This window comes from Bufo bufo, chromosome 2 (assembly GCF_905171765.1).
Source record: "Bufo bufo chromosome 2, aBufBuf1.1, whole genome shotgun sequence".
Taxonomy (NCBI): domain Eukaryota; kingdom Metazoa; phylum Chordata; class Amphibia; order Anura; family Bufonidae; genus Bufo; species Bufo bufo.
This window is the reverse complement of record NC_053390.1, coordinates 836736854-836759287: the sequence shown is the minus strand read 5'-3', so window position 1 is coordinate 836759287 and position 22434 is coordinate 836736854. Positions and strand designations below refer to the sequence as shown.

Genomic DNA, 22434 nt, shown 5'->3' with positions numbered 1-22434 from the left:
GATGGGGAGCAGGCGGTAGGTAGATAAGGGGGAGCAGGCAGTAGAGGGTGATGGGGAGCAGGCAGTAGAGGGTGATGGGGAGCAGGCGGTAGGTAGATACTGGAGTGTAGGTAGTAGAGTCGGGCTGCAGGCAGTAGGGGGTGATGGGGAGCAGGCGGTAGGTAGATAGGGGGGAGCAGGCGGTAGGGGGTGATGGGGAGCAGGCGGTAGGTAGATACTGGAGTGTATGTCACTACTGGAGTGTAGGTAGTAGAGTCGGGCTGCAGGCAGTAGGGGGTGATGGGGAGCAGGCGGTAGGGGGTGATGGGGAGCAGGCGGTAGGTAGATAAGGGGGAGCAGGCGGTAGGGGGTGATGGGGAGCAGGCGGTAGGTAGATACTGGAGTGTAGGTAGTAGAGTCGGGCTGCAGGCAGTAGGGGGTGATGGGGAGCAGGCGGTAGGGGGTGATGGGGAGCAGGCGGTAGGTAGATAAGGGGGAGCAGGCGGTAGGGGGTGATGGGGAGCAGGCGGTAGGTAGATACTGGAGTGTAGGTAGTAGAGTCGGGCTGCAGGTAGTAGTGGGTAGTGGGGGGTGATGGGGAGCAGGCGGTAGGGGGTGATGGGGAGCAGGCGGTAGGTAGATACTGGAGTGTAGGTAGTAGAGTCGGGCTGCAGGCAGTAGGGGGTGATGGGGAGCAGGCGTAGGTAGATAAGGGGGAGCAGGCGGTAGGGGGTGATGGGGAGCAGGCGGTAGGTAGATACTGGAGTGTAGGTAGTAGAATCGGGCTGCAGGTAGTAGTGGGTAGTGGGGGGTGATGGGGAGCAGGCGGTAGGGGGTGATGGGGAGCAGGCAGTAGAGGGTGATGGGGAGCAGGCGGTAGATACTGGAGTGTAGGTAGTAGAGGGGGCGCTCACCAGGCGGCTCGGGGCTGGGAGGAGGAGTGAGCAGGAGGAGGCAGCAGCCGCTCCCCCGGGATCCTCCGCCCGCAGCCTCAGCCCGGAGCTCGGTGCAGCCTCAGTGCAGAGAGCGGCGGCTGCGGAGCGGATGGTCCCGGTGCCCGGACTGCTGATGTTCTCCCTGCAGGAGCCGCTGTCCCGGGCGGCGCTCAGCATGAAGGAGGAACCGCTGCCGGCCGGTCTGAACACGGTGCGAGCATGGATGCAGAGCCCCGGGATCCTGGACTCCGGCACCGCTGCGCAAAGGTAAGGGGGCGCCCCGAAAGTGTGCTCTACTCACAGCCAAAGATTTACTGTATATACAATGACTGCACCCGACACCCGGGACTGTGCTCTACTCACAGCCAAAGATTTACTGTATATACAATGACTGCACCCGACACCCGGGACTGTGCTCTACTCACAGCCAAAGATTTACTGCATATACAATGACTGCACCCGGGACTTTACTCTACTCACCACCAGAGCTGTTCTCTACATACATTGACTGCAACCTACACCTGGGACTTTACTCTACTCACAGCCAAAGCTGTTCTCTACATACACTGACTGCAACCTACACCCGGGACTGTTGTCTACTCACAGCCAAAGATTTACTGTGTATACAATGACTGCACCCGACACCCGGGACTGTGCTCTACTCACAGCCAAAGATTTACTGCATATACAATGACTGCACCCGGGACTTTACTCTACTCACTACCAGAGCTGTTCTCTACATACACTGAGTGCCCCCGACACACGGGACTGTACTCCTCTCACCCCCAGAGCTGTCTGTCCTCTACATACACTGACTGCAACCTACACCCGGGACTGTAGTCTACTCACAGCCAAAGATTTACTGTATATACAATGACTAGACCCGACACCCGGGACTTTACTCTACTGACTCCCAGAGCTGTCCTCTACATTCACTGACTGCACCCCGACACCCGGGACTGTACTCTACTCACCCCCAAAGCTGTCCTCTACTTACACTGACTGCACCCCAACACCATGAGCTGTACTCTAATCACCCCCAAAGATTTACTGTATATACACTGATTGCACCTGGACACCTGGGACTGTGCTCTACTCACCCCTAAAGCTGTCCTCTACATACACTGACTGCACCACGACACCATAAACTGTACTCTACTCACCCCTAAAGCTGTCCTCTACATGCACTGTGCATCCCGACATCCGGGATTGTACTCTACTCACCCCCAAAGATTTACTGTATATACACTGACTGCACCCAGACAGACGGGACTGTACTCTACTCCGTTCCAGAGCTGTCCTCTACATACACTGACTGCACCCCAACACCCGGGACTGTACTCTTCTCACCCCCAAAGATTTACTGTATATACACTGACTGCGTCTGACATTGGGGACTGTACTCTACTCACAGCCAAAGATTTACTGTATATACAATGACTACTCACCCCAAAAGCTGTCTTCTACATACACTGACTGCACTGTGCACTCCGACAAACTGGACTGTACTGTTCTCACCCCCAAAGCTGTTCTCTACATACACTAAATGCATCCGACACCTGGGACTGTGCACTACTCACCCCTAAATCTGTCCTCTAGATACACTGACTGCACCCGGGACTGTACTCTACTCACAGCCAAAGATTTACTGTATATACAATGACTGCACCAACACCGTCAGCTGTGCTCTACTCACAGCCAAAGATTTACTGTATATACACTCACTGAACCTGGACACACGGCACTGTGCTCTACTCACCCCAAAGATTTACTGTATATACACTGACTCCACCTGGACACCCGGGACTGTGCTCTACTCACCCCCAAAGATTTACTAGATATACACTGACTGCACCTGGACACCCGGGACTGTACTCTACTCACCCCCAAAGATTTACTGTATATACACTGACTGCACCTGGACACCCGGGACTGTGCTCTACTCACCCCCAAAGATTTACTGTATAGACACTAATTGCACCTGGACACCCGGGACTGTACTCTACTCACAGCCAAAGATTTACTGTATATACAATGACTGTACTCTACTCCCCCCAAAAGCTGTCTTCTACATACACTGACTGCACTGTGCACTCCGACAAATGGGACTGTACTGTTCTCACCCCTAAAGCTGTTCTCTACATACACAAACTGCATCCCGACACCCGGGACTGTGCTCTATTCACCCCCAAAGATTTACTGTATATACACTAACTACACTGTGCCCTCCGACCATCTGGGACTGTGCTCTGCTCACCCCTAAAGCTGTCCTCTACATACACTGACTGCACCCGACACCATGAACTGTGCTCTACTCACCCCAAAGATTTACTGTATATACACTGACTGCCAGGACTGTACTCTACTCACCCACAAATCTGTCCTTTACCTACACTGACTGCACTGTATACCCCGACCACCTGGGACTCTACTCTACTCACCCCCAAAGCTGTCCTCTACATACACTGATTGCACCCGACACCATGAACTTTACTCTATTCACCCCCAAAGATTTACTGTATATATACTGACTGCCAGGACTGTACTCTACTCACCCCCAAATCTGTCCTCTACCTACACTGACTGCACTGTGCACCCCGACCACCTGGGACTGTACTCTACTCACCCCTAAAGCTGTCCTCTACATACACTGACTGCACCTTGACACCATGAACTGTGCTCTACTCACCCCTAAAGCTGTCCTCTACATACACTGACTGCACCCTGACCACCCAGGACTGTGCTCTACTCACCCCTAAAGCTATGCTCTCAATACACTGACAGCACCCCGATACCAGTGACTGTGCTCTACTCACCCCCAAAGATTTACTGTATATACACTGACTGCACCCTGACAACCGAGACTGTACTCTACTCACACCCAAATCTGTCCTCTACATACAATGACTGCATTGTGCACCGTGACACCCGAGACTGTGCTCTATTCACCTCCAAAGATATACACTACTCATAACTAGCAACACTATGCATTGTGCATCCGGACATCTGCACTCTATTCACACCCAAAGCTGTTATCTACTTCCCTCACTTCGAACTACAATGGCTTCACTGTGCACTCTAACAGTTGAGGCCATTCTCTAGTCACTCTTGAAGCTATATAAACCTATACTATACTGTAGTCACTCCCAGAGCTGCACTGTACTCTAGTCACTACGAGCCACACAGCCTGTGGACGGTACTGCACTTCACTTCCACCTGAAGCAGCATTCCACTCCTAACAACACTGACTGTCAGTGGATGATGTACTGTGAACAACCTTACACCCTGGGTTGTACTCTGCTCTACTCACACCTAGAGCTGTACCGTGTTCCATTGTCATCCAATAATACAAACTACATTGTGCAAACACCCAGTAATATTCGATGCTCCAATCACACCTAGAGCTGTAACATGCTCCACTCACACCTAGAGCTGTACCCTGCTCAACTCACTCCTAGAGCTGTACCCTGCTCTACTCACACCTAGAGCTGTACCCTGCTCCACTCACATCTAGAGCTGTACCCTGCTCCACTCACACCTAGAGCTGTACCCTGCTCCACTCACACCTAGAGCTGTACCCTGCTCCACTCACACCTAGAGCTGCACCCTGCTCCACTCACACCTAGAGCTGCATCCTGCTCCACTCACACCTAGAGCTGTACCCTGCTCCACTCACACCTAGAGCTGTAGCCTGCTCCACTCACACCTAGAGCTGTATCCTGCTCCACTCACAGCTAGAGCTGTATTCTGCTCCACTCACACCTAGAGCTGCACTCTAATCCACTCACACCTATCAACACTGACTGCACCGTTTACTCCAACTCTTCATACTGCACTTCTCACACAGCAACCACACCAGGACCATCTCAGGTCCTACTTACACTGATCCAGGACACTGATAGGACATATTGCACTACCTCTGCCCCAGGATCACCTCAGGACATGTCCTACTGACACTGACCCAGGACTATCACAGGATATGCCCTATTGACACTGACCTAGGACTATCACAGGACATGTCCTGCTGACCCTGACCCAGGACTATCACAGGACATGTCCTACTGGCACTGATCCAGGACTACTGCAGGACATGTCCTACTGACCCTGACCCAGGACTATCACAGGACATGTCCTACTGGCACTGATCCAGGACTACCGCAGGACATGTCCTACTGACCCTGACCCAGGACTATCACAGGACATGTCCTACTGACCCTGACCCAGGACTATCACAGGACATGTCCCACTGACCCTGACCCAGGACTATCACAGGACATGTCCTACTGACACTGACCCAGGACTATCACAGGACATGTCCTACTGACACTGACCCAGGACTATCACAGGACATGTCCTAATAACACTGACCCAGGACCATGTTAGGACATGTCGTACTGACACTGACTCAGGACTATCGGAGGACATGTCCTACTGACACTCATTCAGGACCATAATAGAACATTTCCTAATAACACTGACCCAGGACCATCACAAGATGTGTCCTAGACTCCTACCGATACTGATCCAGGATCTTCCTAGGGCATGTCACAGTGACACTGATCCAGGACCCTCATAGGGCATGTCCTATTGACATTGACCCAGAATCCTCACAGGACATGTCCTACTGACACTTATAAAGGACCATCTCAGGTGATGTCCTACTGGCACTGATCCAGGACATTGATCCAGCACTATCAGAGAGCATTTCCTAATAACATTGAACCAGGACCATCACAAGATGTGTCCTGACACTGATCCAGGACCTTCAAAGGACATGTCATACTGACACTTATCCAGGACCTTTAAAGGACATGTCATTCTGACACTTATCCAGGATCTTCAAAGGACATGTCATGCTGACACTTATCCAGGACCATCTCAGGACATGTCCTACTGACACTGATCCATGACCATCATAGGACATGTCCTACTGATGCCGATCCAGGACCATCACTGGACATGTCCTACTGACACCGACCCAGGACCATCACAGGACATGTCCTAGTAACACTGTCCCAGGACCATCTTAGGACATGTCCTACTGACACTGATCCAGAGCTATGACAAGACATGTCCTGCTGACACTGGCCCAGCACTGTTGAACTTGGTTCTACTGTGACCTACCGTAGGATTATTTTAGAACCTGTATTGACTATTTTGAGATTATCACAGTTCCAGTGACCCAGGATTTTCATACTTCGAATGCCCTAGTAATCAAGGCTTATCATTGGAGATACCTCGCTGGTGAAGGCTGGTACAGGACATGGTTTGCTAAATCAGGATTGTCACAAGACATTGGTCCAGAATTCTCACAAGAAGTGTTCTACTCATCTAGGACTGTTATAAGAATTTCCAGCTGAGCCTGGAATACCATCCTCCAAGTTGTTCTGGTACCCCATGGACTGTGAATGTTAACAAGTACTATGCTGATCTATGGGAGATGTCCCATTCTTACTGACCAAGGACTATTACAGTCATATCATTTACTGGTGTCTGACTGCAGGATATGAACCACTGACAAAATCCAGGACTTTCACATTATGCTTCTTACTAACACTGTACCAGGAATATCTCAGCACATGTCCTACTAACACCATGATCCAGATTGATCTCAGGACATGTCCTTCTGACACTGACCCAAGGCTATCACAGGACATGTCCTTCTGAAACTGATCGAGGACCATCACAGGACATTTCCTACTGACACTGATCCAGGACCATCATAGAACATATCCTACTGACACTGATCCAGGACCATCACAGGATATGTCCTTCTGACACTGATCCAGGCCCATCACAAGACATGTCCTACTGACACTGATCCAGGACCATCACAGGACATGTCCTTCTGACACTGATCCAGGACAATCTCAGGACATGTCCTGCTTACACTGATCCATGACAATCTCAGGACATGTCCTACTGACACTGATCCAGGACTATCAAAGGACATGTCCTTCTGACACTGATCCAGAACCATCACAAGACATGTTCTGCTGACACTGATCCAGGACAATCTCAGGACATGTCCTGCTGACACTGATCCAGGACAATCTCAGGACATGTCCTGCTGACACTGATCCAGGACTATCACAGGACATGTCCTGCTGACACTGATCCAGGACAATCTCAGGACATTTCCTGCTGACACTGATTCAGGACTATCACAGGACATGTCCTGCTGACACTGATCCAGGACTATCACAGGACATGTCCTACTGACACTGATCCAGGACTATCACAGGACATGTCCTATTGACACTGATCCAGGACTATCACAGGACATGTCCTACTAACACTGATCCAGGACTATCACAGGACATGTCCTTCTGACACTGATCTAGGACAATCTCAGGACATGTCCTGCTTACACTGATCCATGACAATCTCAGGACATGTCCTACTGACACTGATCCAGGACTATCACAGGACATGTCTTTCTGACACTGATCCAGAACCATCACAAGACATGTTCTGCTGACACTGATCCAGGACAATCTCAGGACATGTCCTGCTTACACTGATCCAGGACAATCTCAGGACATGTCCTGCTGACACTGATCCAGGACCATCACAGGACATGTCCTGCTGACACTGATCCAGGACAATCTCAGGACATTTCCTGCTGACACTGATCCAGGACTATCACAGGACATGTCCTACTGACACTGATCTAGGACAATCTCAGGACATGTCCTGCTGACACTGATCCAGGAGTATCACAGGACATGTCCTTCTGACACTGATCCAGAACCATCTCAGGACATGTCCTGCTGACACTGATCCAGGAGTATCACAGGACATGTCCTTCTGACACTGATCCAGAACCATCACAAGACATGTTCTGCTGACACTGATCCAGGACAATCTCAGGACATGTTCTGCTGACACTGATCCAGGACCATCACAGGACATGTCCTGCTGACACTGATCCAGGACTATCACAGGACATGTCCTACTGACACTGATCCAGGACAATCTCAGGACATGTTCTGCTGACACTGATCCAGGACAATCTCAGGACATGTCCTGCTTACACTGATCCAGGACCATCACAGGACATGTCCTGCTGACACTGATCCAGGACAATCTCAGGAAATTTCCTGCTGACACTGATCCAGGACTATCACAGGACATGTCCTACTGACACTGATCCAGCACTATTACAGGACATGTCCTACTGATAACTGATCCAGGACTATCACAGGACACGTCCTGCTGACACTGATCTAGGACAACCTAAGGACATGTCCTGCTGACACTGATCCAGGAGTATCACAGGACATGTCCTTCTGACACTAATCCAGGGCCATCACAGGACGTGTCCTACTGACACTGATCCCAGACTATCACAGATACCCTCCCCCAGCAGTGGTTGTGGGTAGACAGTCCGGTGTCTCTATGGTGTAAATAGATGGTAGTAGCTGTTATGTATCAGAGCAGTGATTTTCATAGAGGAGCCAGGTTGGAGAACCTGCTGGAGAGCAGCTGCTGCCCGACACCTTGTATCGTTATATTATTATCATCTGTGGTCCATCCCCGTTCATTCGCAGATTCTGGTTTTACTAGAACAGGTTTTGGCTCTTTGATTAACAGAAACTTGTGGTAGAAAGAAGTTGTGCTGATTTGGAGGCCTCCACACTTGCCGGTTGTCGTGTTTGTGTTGTATTTCCTTCAGAATTGCGTCCTTATCTTCCTGATAACTTTCACTTCCCTGATAGACGACAAAACCGCAAAATATTTATTGAATTTTCACTTAAATAGTGAAAGGATGTGCGAGAGCGACCAAAGAAAGACATCCCGGCGGTACGAGTGATAACACTACCGAAAAGGGGCTCAAACAACGTGATTAAAAAGGAGTCGCAACAGATAATCTAAAAATAATAGGAACAATAAGAGTAATAATTAGAGATGAGCGAATTTCCGCTTACGAAATTCGTTCGCACTTTGTTTGGTGGTAAAAGGTGAATTGCGTTATGGATTCCGTTACCACGGACCACAACGCAATTCATTCCGTCATAATAGAAGTCTATGGGCTGCATAACGGATCCGTCCCGTTTCCGTTATGCAGGAGAGGACTCCTCGTAGACTTCTATTATGACGGAACGAATATGCATTCCGTCATGGAATTGCGTTATGGTCCGTGGTAACGCAATTCTGCTTTTACCGACAAACGAAGCGGTAACGAATTTCACAATATGAAATTAGCTAATCTCTAGTAATAATAATCAATATATATTAAGATTTACATCATAAAAGTAATAATAATGAATAATCAAAATAATATAATATTTACGTAATTATAATTGTAATAATACTAATATATAATTTACATAGTAATGAATACATTTGTATGGTTATTGTTGACGTCTATTATTATTATTATCGTTATTAACACTAAGCTGTAAACCCTTAAAAATATATTAATTACTGTTTATTAATATTTAACATAGATTATATTATTATTATTTTACCAGTTTTTATTTTTTCTAAATTATTTTATTATTTACTATGAATTACTTTTCTTTATATTTTTGTTAATTATCATCATCTTTCTTTTACTATTGTTTTTTATGCTATTTTTAACAGTTTATTATAATTACGAAATGTTTTATTTTTTATTGTTTATTTTACTCTCAATAATTGTTACATTTCGTATTATTCTGTTTTTGCTATGGTTTATTCTTCGTGTTGCGGCCCGGCCTGAGCGGGTGACATCTTGTCTTGAGCGGTGGATGCCTCCTCTGACTGATTGTGTTGGCATCTTGTGAATGTTTTTTTCTGCCGGTGATGATGACATCTCCACCATCTGGCTATTTTCATTTTCTCATTAATTGTGGTGTAATTGCCGGGGCCTGCCGAGTGCACGACATGTGCAGATGATATCCAGCCGCCATCTTTTTATTATTTGGAGATTGACACATTTTACAATAAACAGACTTTAATAATTAGCCCAAAGCAAATAAACAGGACTTAATCAGGGCGGTTGTGCGTCCAGTTCTCCCTTCATTAGGACCTCAGGAAGCCATGCTGCATCTCCGCCTGCCGGAGGAATCGCCGTATGGGGGGGGGGGGGGTGATCTCAGGAACATACACTTCCATCAGTCATTTCCGAGGTATCTGTGAACTTGTCCTCGCCTTTGGAATTTTTCTGATTCCGATTTGTTTCTAACTCTGATGCAATTCATCAATATTTGGATTTTTTTGATTTGATTAAATTCCGTTGAATGAATTTGTTATCAGCAGACGTTATAGTAAAATTCGAGCAATAAAAGAAAAAAAGAAATTCAATAATATTTCTACGGTAGTTCTTAAAAATATCTAAAAGGGTAGACATAACGAAAGCAATAATTCACAAAAAGAATTGTAAAAAACGTGAAACAGGATCCTCCTAAAATATAAACCTAAAATGTAAAAAAAAAAAGATAATAATAAAAACATCATAGTAAAATAATAAAACAGCAAAAAATAGTAAAAGCAGTGGAAAAGAATAATAATAAAATGTAATAGTAAAATAATAAAACATGGTAAAAATATTAGACAAGACAATAACACAATAGCAAAAAGTTAAAGTAAAAACAGTAGAAAGAAGAGGTAACAAATCAGTAGTAAAATATTAAAACATAGTAAAAAAAAACAATGCAAGTAGATGATAAAAAATAATAGTAAAATATAAAAAGATTATGAAAAAAAATATATATTAATTATTAAATAATACAATAATAGTAAAAAAAAAAATTGAAAAAAACTTTGTGAAATTTGCTTCTCTGGTTAGTTTCTTTGACCTTTTTAAGCAAAGCAAAAATATTCCTGAACAGTTTTTTTTTTGCAGGACATCTCATAGATTCCCAGAGAATATCTACAATATTATAGTGGCAAGGATTTAAAATAGAAATTAAAAAAATGAAAAAATAAAAATCAAACCGATCAATTTGGAATTTGGTAAATATATTTATTTTCTAAAAATAATGGATTTTTTCGCACGTCCATAACTAACAATTTTGGGTAATCTGCAGAGGTTGAGGTTCGGATTAGTTGTTGTTTTTTTATAGAGATATATATATGTAAACCGGCCATGAGATGTGTGAGGAACATTCCTCTCCATTGGTACCGGTCCCTCGGCCTGGTCCTTCCCATTCATTGGTGACCTGGTTCTATCCTCCTCCTGGTCCTTCCCATGGATTGTTGACCTGGTTCTATCCTCCTCCAGGTCCTTCCCATGGATTGGTGACCTGGTTCTATCCTCCTCCTGGTCCTTTTCATGGATTGGTGACCTGGTTCTATCCTCCTCCTGGTCCTTCCCATGGATTGGTGACCTGGTTCTATCCTCCTCCTGGTCCTTCCCATGGATTGGTGACCTGGTACTATCCTCCTCCTGGTCCATCCTTTCCATGGATTGGTGACCTGGTTCTATCCTCCTCCTGATCCTTTCCATGGATTGGTGACCTGGTACTATCCTCCTCCTGGTCCATCCTTTCCATGGATTGGTGACCTGGTTCTATCCTCCTTCTGGTCCTTCCCATGGATTGGTGACCTGGTTCTAACCTCCTCCTGGTTCTTCCCATGCATTGGTGACCTGGTTCTATCCTCCTCCTGGTCCTTCCCATAGATTGGGGACCTGGTTCTATCCTCCTCCTAGTCCTTCCCATAGATTGGGGACCTGGTTCTATCCTCCTCCTGGTCCTTCCCATGGATTGGTAACCTGGTTCTATCCTCCTGGTCCTTCCCATGGATTAATGGTTTCTACTGGTCTGGTTACTGGTTTGTGTTCTCATGTGCAGCCCCACTGTCCTGGCTGAGTGGACGGATCTATGGGAGTGACCTAACCCGGGGCTTCTCTCTGACCTCTCAAACCTCTCTGTAGAGTTGTCTTACTTGTTGGGTCCTGCTGCTCACCTCTGAAATGGATGGGCTCAGAGATGGCAGTGGGGCCCAATAGCTAAAATAAAACCGGGCCCCGCATAATGCTGCTGGGGTTTTCCATCCAGGTCTGAAGAAGCTGGAATCCGTTTTACAGTAAATGACCTCTCATTGACCCTTGGGCCCATTCCTCTAGAGAGCGGAGATCTGGATAGAATATTGCACCCAGACTGAGGCCCCTTTCTCCAAGGGCCCCATAGCAGTCACATGATCTGCCTGTGTGGTAAATACAGACCGGAAACCAGGACCGGCTCAGACTCTATAAAAATAAAAATATGGCGTTGGGAGGGGAGAGGGTATAATCGCGTGTCATGGGAGCAACTCAAGGGTTAATACCAAATTATAGTAATGAGAAATCTGATTGGTTCTAACATTGTTGTGACGAGCAGGATCGGGATGAGGGAAGGGGTTAATGGTTATCATCTCCATGACGCAGGTCTGTGCGGTGGCGCCCCTAGTGGTTGGTCAGGTTCATACCCTACAGCGCCGGGGGCCCCACGTTCTCAGGGGCCAGAAGAAATCCAGATGTCGGAGGATTATTCATTATTTCTGTTCTTGTTTATTATTTTGTGTCTTTTTCTACTATTACAGTTTTTATGTTTTCTCACAAGTTTTCCAGTTTTGTTTTTTCGTTCTCAGTTTTATCCCCCCACCGACCCTTCGCCTCCGTGTTTTTATAAGGCTTAGTTCACATGATGGATTTGATCGCGTCTTCATTTAGAATGATTGGTTCCGCCTTTGATTTCGCCCCATTTAATGGACCATGAGCCGGCTGTCCGGAAAACCGAATTGTCGCTGACACCCGTGCCAAAAAGCCCTCAGTCTGAACCCGAACTCCAGCAGCAGTGGAGCTGTGCTTCCACTATCATCCTGCAGGGGGAGCCCCAGAACATGGCAATCCTGTGCTGAGTCCCAGCAGAGCCTACACAAGGGGTCAGCCCCCAAACCTCTACATCAGGAGCTGTTCACATTGCTGCATTTCATCGCGCAGTTTATTATTTTATGTCGTTGGGTTAAAAGTAAAAATCCCAAAGGAGAGACGAGAAATGTGCTGCTGTATAGTATCCGACCTCCGGAGCAGGACGTGTGGCGGGAACTCTCTGTACAGGGGCTACTGACTGCAGCTGTGGGAGATCTGAACAGCCGTATACAAGGGCCTCAGCCTTCAGAGCTGAAATCTCCCAGCAGTGTCTGCAGAGAGCTTACACAGGATACTTAATGTATGTACACAGTGAGTGCACCAGCAGAATAGTGAGTGCAGCTCTGGAGTATAATACAGGATGTAACTCAGGATCAGTACAGGATAAGTAATGTATGTACACAGTGACTGCACCAGCAGAATAGTGAGTGCAGCTCTGGAGTATAATACAGGATGGAACTCAGGGTCAGTGCAGGATAAGTAATGTATGTACACAGTGACTGCACCAGCAGAATAGTGAGTGCAGCTCTGGGGTATAATACAGGATGTAACTCAGGATCAGTACAGGATAAGTAATGTATGTATACAGTGACTGCACCAGCAGAACAGTGAGTGCAGCTCTGGAGTATAATACAGGATGTAACTCAGGATCAGTACAGGATAAGTAATGTATGTACACAGTGACTGCACCAGCAGAATAGTGAGTGCAGCTCTGAGGTATAATACAGGATGTAACTCAGGATCAGTAATGTATGTACACAGTGACTGCACCAGCAGAATAGTGAGTGCAGCTCTGGAGTATAATACAGGATGTAACTCAGGATCAGTACAGGATAAGTAATGTATGTACACAGTGACTGCACCAGCAGAATAGTGAGTGCAGCTCTGAGGTATAATACAGGATGTAACTCAGGATCAGTACAGGATAAGTAATGTATGTACACAGTGACTGCACCAGCAGAATAGTGAGTGCAGCTCTGGAGTATAATACAGGATGTAACTCAGGATCAGTACAGGATAAGTAATGTATGTACACAGTGATTGCACCAGCAGAATAGTGAGTGCAGTTCTGGAGTATAATACAGGATGTATCTCAGGATCAGTACAGGATAAGTAATGTATGTACACAGTGACTGCACCAGCAGAATAGTGAGTGCAGCTCTGGAGTATAATACAGGATGTATCTCAGGATCAGTACAGGATAAGTAATGTATGTACACAGTGACTGCACCAGCAGAATAGTGAGTGCAGCTCTGGAGTATAATACAGGATGTAACTCAGGATCAGTACAGGATAAGTAATGTATGTACACAGTGACTGCACCAGCAGAATAGTGAGTGCAGCTCTGGAGTATAATGCAGGATGTAACTCAGGATCAGTAATGTATGTACACAGTGACTGCACCAGCAGAATAGTGAGTGCAGCTCTGGAGTATAATACAGGATGTAACTCAGGATCAGTACAGGATAAATAATGTATGTACACAGTGACTGCACCAGCAGAATAGTGAGTGCAGCTCTGGAGTATAATACAGGATGTAACTCAGGATCAGTATAGGATAAGTAATGTATATACACAGTGACTGCACCAGCAGAATAGTGAGTGCAGCTCTGGAGTATAATACCGGATGTAACTCAGGATCAGTATAGGATAAGTAATGTATGTACACAGTGACTGCACCAGCGGAATAGTGAGTGCAGCTCTGGAGTATAATACAGGATGTAACTCAGGAGCAGTACCGGATAAGTAATGTATGTACACAGTGACTGCACCAGCAGAATAGTGAGTGCAGCTCTGGAGTATAATACAGGATGTAACTCAGGATCAGTACAGGATAAGTAATGTATATACACAGTGACTGCACCAGCAGAATAGTGAGTGCAGCTCTGGAGTATAATACAGGATGTAACTCAGGATCAGTACAGGATAAGTAATGTATGTACACAGTGACTCCACCAGCAGAATAGTGAGTGCAGCTCTGGGGTATAATACAGAATGTAACTCAGGATCAGTACAGGATAAGTAATGTATGTACACAGTGACTCCACCAGCAGAATAGTGAGTGCAGCTCTGGAGTATAATACAGAATGTAACTCAGGATCAGTACAGGATAAGTAATGTATGTACACAGTGACTGCACCAGCAGAATAGTGAGTGCAGCTCTGGAGTATAATACAGGATGTAACTCAGGATCAGTACAGGATAAGTAATGTATGTACACAGTGACTGCACCAGCAGAATAGTGAGTGCAGCTCTGGAGTATAATACAGGATGTAACTCAGGATCAGTACAGGATAAGTAATGTATGTTCACAGTGACTGCACCAGCAGAATAGTGAGTGCAGCTCTGGAGTATAATACAGGATGTAACTCAGGATCAGTACAGGATAAGTAATGTATGTACACAGTGACTGCACCAGCAGAATAGTGAGTGCAGCTCTGAGGTATAATACAGGATGTAACTCAGGATCAGTACAGGATAAGTAATGTATGTACACAGTAACTGCACCAGCAGAATAGTGAGTGCAGCTCTGGAGTATAATACAGGATGTAACTCAGGATCAGTACAGGATAAGTAATGTATGTACACAGTGACTCCACCAGCAGAATAGTGAGTGCAGCTCTGGAGTATAATACAGGATGTAACTCAGGATCAGTACAGGATAAGTAATGTATGTACACAGTGACTGCACCAGCAGAATCGTGAGTGCAGCTCTGGGGTATATAATACAGGATGTAACTCAGGATCAGTACAGGATAAGTAATGTGTGTTATTCTGTAGATATGGACACTGCACAGTACCAGTACTCGATTGGTGAGATGTTTGTCCGGTATTCAGGTGGTAATGCCCCTGTGTTCCTTACCACCCACCTGATCATGTTCTCTGCGTGCTCAGGGGAGTGGTGCCATCGTTATATTAATTAGAGAGGATCATAATAGGTGAAATCCCGGAGGAGGAGAATTTTATACCCACAGAAAATGACAGCTGAGCTCCTAACAGCAGCCGATGTATTAACCCTTCGTGTAACCGAGTAGAGGTCAGAGCTCCCATCAGCACACTCCTCTCCTGAAATCCTCTGTGCTGCTGGGGACCCTGCTCCTTTTACTATGTAACTCTCATGCTGTGACCTCCCACAAGATCAGCACACTCCTCTCCTGAAATCCTCTGTGCTGCTGGGGACCCTGCTCCTTTCACTATGTAACTCTCATCCTGTGACCTCCTACAAGATCAGCGCACTCCTCTCCTGAAATCCTCTGTGCTGCTGGGGACCCTGCTCCTTTCACTATGTAACTCTCATCCTGTGACCTCCTTCAAGATCAGCGCACTCCTCTCCTGAAATCCTCTGTGCTGCTGGGAGACCCTGCTCGTTTCACTATGTAACTCTCATACTGTGACCTCCTACAAGATCAGCGCACTCCTCTCCTGAAATCCTCTGTGCTGCTGGGGACCCTGCTCCTTCCACTATGTAACTCTCATCCTATAACCTCCTACAAGATCAGCACAATCCTCTTCTGAAATCCTCTGTGCTGCTGGGAGGACCCTGCTCCTTTCACTCAGCCTGTGACCTCCCACAAGATCAGCACACTCCTCTCCTGAAATCCTCTGTGCTGCTGGGAGGACCCTGCTCCTTTCACTATGTAACTCTCATCCTATGACCTCCACAAGATCAGCACACTCCTCTCCTGAAATCCTCTGTGCTGCTGGGAGGACCCTGCTCCTTTCACTCAGCCTGTGACCTCCCACAAGATCAGCACACTCCTCTCCTGAAATCCTCTGTGCTGCTGGGAGGACCCTGCTTCTTGCACTATGTAACTCTTATGCTGTGACCTCCTACAAGATCAGCACACTCCTCTCCTGAAATCCTCTGTGCTGCTGGGAGGACCCTGCTCCTTTCACTCAGCCTGTGACCTCCGACAAGATCAGCACACTCCTCTCCTGAAATCCTCTGTGCTGCTGGGAGGACCCTGCTCCTTTCACTATGTAACTCTCATCCTGTAACCTCCTACAAGATCAGCACACTCCTCTCCTGAAATCCTCTGTGCTGCTGGGGACCCTGCTCCTTTCACTATGTAACTCTCATCCTGTGACCTCCTACAAGATCAGCACACTGCTCTCCTGAAATCCTCTGTGCTGCTGGGAGGACCCTGCTCCTTGCACTATGTAACTCTCAGCCTCTAACCTCCACAAGATCAGCACACTCCTCTCCTGAATTCCTCTGTGCTGCTGGGGACCCTGCTCCTTTCACTATGTAACTCTCATGCTGTGACCTTCTACAAGATCAGCGCACTCCTCTCCTGAAATACTCTGTGCTGCTGGGGACCCTGCTCCTTCTACTATGTAACTCTCAGCCTGTGACCTCCATAAGATCAGCACACTCCTCTCCTGAAATCCTCTGTGCTGCTGGGGACCCTGCTCCTTCCACTATGTAACTCTCATGCTGTGACCTCCTACAAGATCAGCACACTCCTCTCCTGAAATCCTCTGTGCTGCTGGGAGGACTCTGCTCCTTTCACTATGTAACTCTCATGTTGTGACCTTTATAAAATCAGCACACTCCTCTCCTGAAATCCTCTGTGCTGCTGGGAGACCCTGCTCCTTCCACTATGTAACTCTCATCCTGTGACCTCCTACAAGATCAGCGCACTCCTCTCCTGAAATCCTCTGTGCTGCTGGGAGGACTCTGCTCCTTCCACTATGTAACTCTCATGCTGTGACCTCCTACAAGATCAGTACACTCCTCTACTGAAATCCTCTGTGCTGCTGGGGACCCTGCTCCTTTCACTATGTAACTCTCATGCTGTGACCTCCTACAAGATCAGCACACTCCTCTCCTGAAATCCTCTGTGCTGCTGGGAGGACTCTGCTCCTTCCACTATGTAACTCTCATCCTGTGACCTCCTACAAGATCAGCACACTCCTCTCCTGAAATCCTCTGTGCTGCTGGGAGGACTCTGCTCCTTCCACTATGTAACTCTCATCCTGCGACCTCCTACAAGATCAGCACACTCCTCTCCTGAAATCCTCTGTGCTGCTGGGAGGACTCTGCTCCTTCCACTATGTAACTCTCATCCTGTGACCTCCTACAAGATCAGCACACTCCTCTCCTGAAATCCTCTGTGCTGCTGGGAGGACTCTGCTCCTTTCACTATGTAACTCTCATCCTATGACCTCCACAAGATCAGCACACTCCTCTCCTGAAATCCTCTGTGCTGCTGGGGACCCTGCTCCTTTCACTATGTAACTCTCATGCTGTGACCTCCTACAAGATCAGCACACTCCTCTCCTGAAATCCTCTGTGCTGCTGGGAGACCCTGCTCCTTCCACTATGTAACTCTCATCCTGTGACCTCCTACAAGATCAGCACACTCCTCTCCTGAAATCCTCTGTGCTGCTGGGAGAACCCTGCTCCTTTCACTATGTAACTCTCATCCTATAACCTCCTACAAGATCAGCACACTCCTCTCCTGAAATCCTCTGTGCTGCTGGGAGGACTCTGCTCCTTCCACTATGTGACTCTCATGCTGTGACCTCCTACAAGATCAGCACACTCCTCTCCTGAAATCCTCTGTGCTGCTGGGAGGACTCTGCTCCTTCCACTATGTAACTCTCAGCCTGTGACCTCCATAAGATCAGCGCACTCCTCTCCTGAAATCCTCTGTGCCTCTGGGGACCCTGCTCCTTTCACTATGTAACTCTCATGTTGTGACCTTTATAAAATCAGCACACTCCTCTCCTGAAATCCTCTGTGCTGCTGGGAGGACCCTGCTCCTTCTACTATGTAACTCTCATCCTGTGACCTCCTACAAGATCAGCACACTGCTCTCCTGAAATCCTCTGTGCTGCTGGGAGGACTCTGCTCCTTTCACTATGTAACTCTCATGCTGTGACCTCCTACAAGATCAGCACACTCCTCTCCTGAAATCCTCTGTGCTGCTGGGGACTCTGCTCCTTTCACTATGTAACTCTCATCCTGTGACCTCCCACAAGATCAGCATACTCCTCTCCTGAAATCCTCTGTGCTGCTGGGAGGACCCTGCTCTTTTCACTATGTAACTCTCATCCTATGACCTCCACAAGATCAGCACACTCTTCTCCTGAAATCCTCTGTGCTGCTGGGGACCCTGCTCCTTTCACTATGTAACTCTCATCCTGTGACCTCCTACAAGATCAGCACACTCCTCTCCTGAAATCCTCTGTGCTACTGGGAGGACCCTGCTCCTTTAACTCAGCCTGTGACCTCCCACAAGATCAGCACACTGCTCTCCTGAAATCCTCTGTGCTGCTGGGAGGACCCTGCTCCTTTCACTATGTAACTCTCATCCTGTAACCTCCTACAAGATCAGCACACTCCTCTCCTGAAATCCTCTGTGCTGCTGGGGACCCTGCTCCTTTCACTATGTAACTCTCATCCTGTGACCTCCTACAAGATCAGCACACTCCTCTCCTGAAATCCTCTGTGCTGCTGGGAGGACCCTGCTCCTTGCACTATGTAACTCTCAGCCTCTAACCTCCACAAGATCAGCACACTCCTCTCCTGAATTCCTCTGTGCTGCTGGGGACCCTGCTCCTTTCACTATGTAACTCTCATGCTGTGACCTCCTACAAGATCAGCGCACTCCTCTCCTGAAATCCTCTGTGCTGCTGGGAGGACTCTGCTCCTTTCACTATGTAACTCTCATGTTGTGACCTTTATAAAATCAGCACACTCCTCTCCTGAAATCCTCTGTGCTGCTGGGAGACCCTGCTCCTTCCACTATGTAACTCTCATCCTGTGACCTCCTACAAGATCAGCGCACTCCTCTCCTGAAATCCTCTGTGCTGCTGGGAGGACTCTGCTCCTTCCACTATGTAACTCTCATGCTGTGACCTCCTACAAGATCAGCACACTCATCTCCTGAAATCCTCTGTGCTGCTGGGGACCCTGCTCCTTTCACTATGTAACTCTCATGCTGTGACCTCCTACAAGATCAGCACAATCCTCTCCTGAAATCCTCTGTGCTGCTGGGAGGACTCTGCTCCTTTCACTATGTAACTCTCATCCTATGACCTCCAAAAGATCAGCACACTCCTCTCCTGAAATCCTCTGTGCTGCTGGGGACCCTGCTCCTTTCACTATGTAACTCTCATGCTGTGACCTCCTACAAGATCAGCACACTCCTCTCCTGAAATCCTCTGTGCTGCTGGGAGACCCTGCTCCATCCACTATGTAACTCTCATCCTGTGACCTCCTACAAGATCAGCGCACTCCTCTCCTGAAATCCTCTGTGCTGCTGGGAGGACCCTGCTCCTTCCACTATGTAACTCTCATCCTGTGACCTCCTACAAGATCAGCACACTCCTCTCCTGAAATCCTCTGTGCTGCTGGGAGAACCCTGCTCCTTTCACTATGTAACTCTCATCCTATAACCTCCTACAAGATCAGCACACTCCTCTCCTGAAATCCTCTGTGCTGCTGGGAGGACTCTGCTCCTTCCACTATGTAACTCTCAGCCTCTAACCTCCACAAGATCAGCACACTCCTCTCCTGAAATCCTCTGTGCTGCTGGGAGGACTCTGCTCCTTCCACTATGTAACTCTCATGCTGTGACCTCCTACAAGATCAGCACACTCCTATCCTGAAATCCTCTGTGCTGCTGGGGACCCTGCTCCTTTCACTATGTAACTCTCATGCTGTGACCTCCTACAAGATCAGCACACTCCTCTCCTGAAATCCTCTGTGCTGCTGGGAGGACTCTGCTCCTTCCACTATGTAACTCTCATCCTGTGACCTCCTACAAGATCAGCACACTCCTCTCCTGAAATCCTCTGTGCTGCTGGGAGGACTCTGCTCCTTCCACTATGTAACTCTCAGCCTGTGACCTCCATAAGATCAGCACACTCCTCTCCTGAAATCCTCTGTGCCTCTGGGGACCCTGCTCCTTTCACTATGTAACTCTCATGTTGTGACCTTTATAAAATCAGCACACTCCTCTCCTGAAATCCTCTGTGCTGCTGGGAGGACCCTGCTCCTTCTACTATGTAACTCTCATCCTGTGACCTCCTACAAGATCAGCACACTGCTCTCCTGAAATCCTCTGTGCTGCTGGGAGGACTCTGCTCCTTCCACTATGTAACTCTCAGCCTGTGACCTCCACAAGATCAGCACACACCTCTCCTGAAATCCTCTGTGCTGCTGGGAGGACTCTGCTCCTTCCACTATGTAACTCTCATCCTGTGACCTCCTACAAGGTCAGCACACTCCTCTCCTGAATTCCTCTGTGCTGCTGGGAGGACCCTGCTCCTTCCACTATGTAACTCTCAGCCTGTGACCTCCACAAGATCAGCACACACCTCTCCTGAAATCCTCTGTGCTGCTGGGAGGACTCTGCTCCCTCTGCTCCTTCCACTATGTAACTCTCATCCTGTGACCTCCTACAAGATCAGCACACTCCTCTCCTGAAATCCTCTGTGCTGCTGGGAGGACTCTGCTCCTTCCACTATGTAACTCTCATCCTGTGACCTCCTACAAGATCAGCACACTCCTCTCCTGAAATCCTCTGTGCTGCTGGGAGGACTCTGCTCCTTCCACTATGTAACTCTCATCCTGTGACCTCCTACAAGATCAGCACACTCCTCTCCTGAAATCCTCTGTGCTGCTGGGAGGACTCTGCTCCTTCCACTATGTAACTCTCATCCTGTGACCTCCTACAAGATCAGCACACTCCTCTCCTGAAATCCTCTCTGCTGCTGGGAGGACCCTGCTCCTTCCACTATGTAACTCTCAGCCTGTGACCTCCACAAGATCAGCACACTCCTCTCCTGAAATCCTCTGTGCTGCTGGGAGGACCCTGCTCCTTCCACTATGTAACTCTCAGCCTGTGACCTCCACAAGATCAGCACACTCCTCTCCTGAAATCCTCTGTGCTGCTGGGAGACCCTGCTCCTTCCACTATGTAACTCTCATGCTGTGACCTCCTACAAGATCAGCGCACTCCTCTCCTGAATTCCTCTGTGCTGCTGTGTTTTGTCAGCACAGATGGTGCTCCAGGGCTGTGATTTAGGGGAGGAGATTTGGTGTCGCGGTTCTCACTGCTGGCGTTGGCGCAGATATCCGCTTACTTAGGCCTCTTGCACACTAAAGTTTATTTTTTTTCCGTTTCATTTTTTCGTTCCTCATAAGGAACCATTAATTTCAATGGATCTGCCAAAAAAACGGAAGGTACTCTGTATGCCTTCCGTTTCCGTATTTCCATTTTTCCGTTCTTTTTAAAGATAGAACATGTCCTATTATTGTCCGCAAAACACGGACAGCGGCGATGTGCGTTCTGCATTTTGCGGAATGCACATCGCCGGCACTAATAGAATATGAATATTCTTGTCTGCTATTGCGGACAAGAATAGGATATGTTCTATTTTTTTCGGGAACGGAATTGCGGATGTGTGAATGGAGCCTTATGCTGAGTGTCCCTGGATAATTTCTCCTGATTCTGTAGGAGACTGGGAATACTTCCAACAGATGGGTAATGATGGGAGTTATCCTCCTGAAGACAAGTACAAGGCAACTCCAGACAGAGCGCTCTGTGCCACATCCCTGGAGGTTGTCAGTGCCCCGCCCCCGCTACTGATTGTGTCATGGACGTATCTAACTCTGGGGGCTATGGACGTATCTAATGCAGGCGGTTATGCGCGTATCTAACTCTG

The 22434-nt window shown here is 47.7% G+C and overlaps 1 protein-coding gene across 2 annotated transcripts in view; it reads left to right on the top strand.

Annotated features, from left to right (window-relative positions):
* The first annotated feature begins 956 nt into the window (after nucleotides 1–956).
* The window catches only part of EBF4 (EBF family member 4), a 109173-nt gene continuing 87695 nt past the window's right edge, over nucleotides 957–22434 (top strand). For both annotated transcript variants that reach the window (XM_040419436.1, XM_040419437.1), the window contains exon 1: nucleotides 957–1181. In XM_040419436.1, the coding sequence (XP_040275370.1) occupies nucleotides 1024–1181 (158 nt within the window). In that variant the 5' untranslated portion in view covers nucleotides 957–1023. The remainder of the gene's footprint in view (nucleotides 1182–22434) is intronic.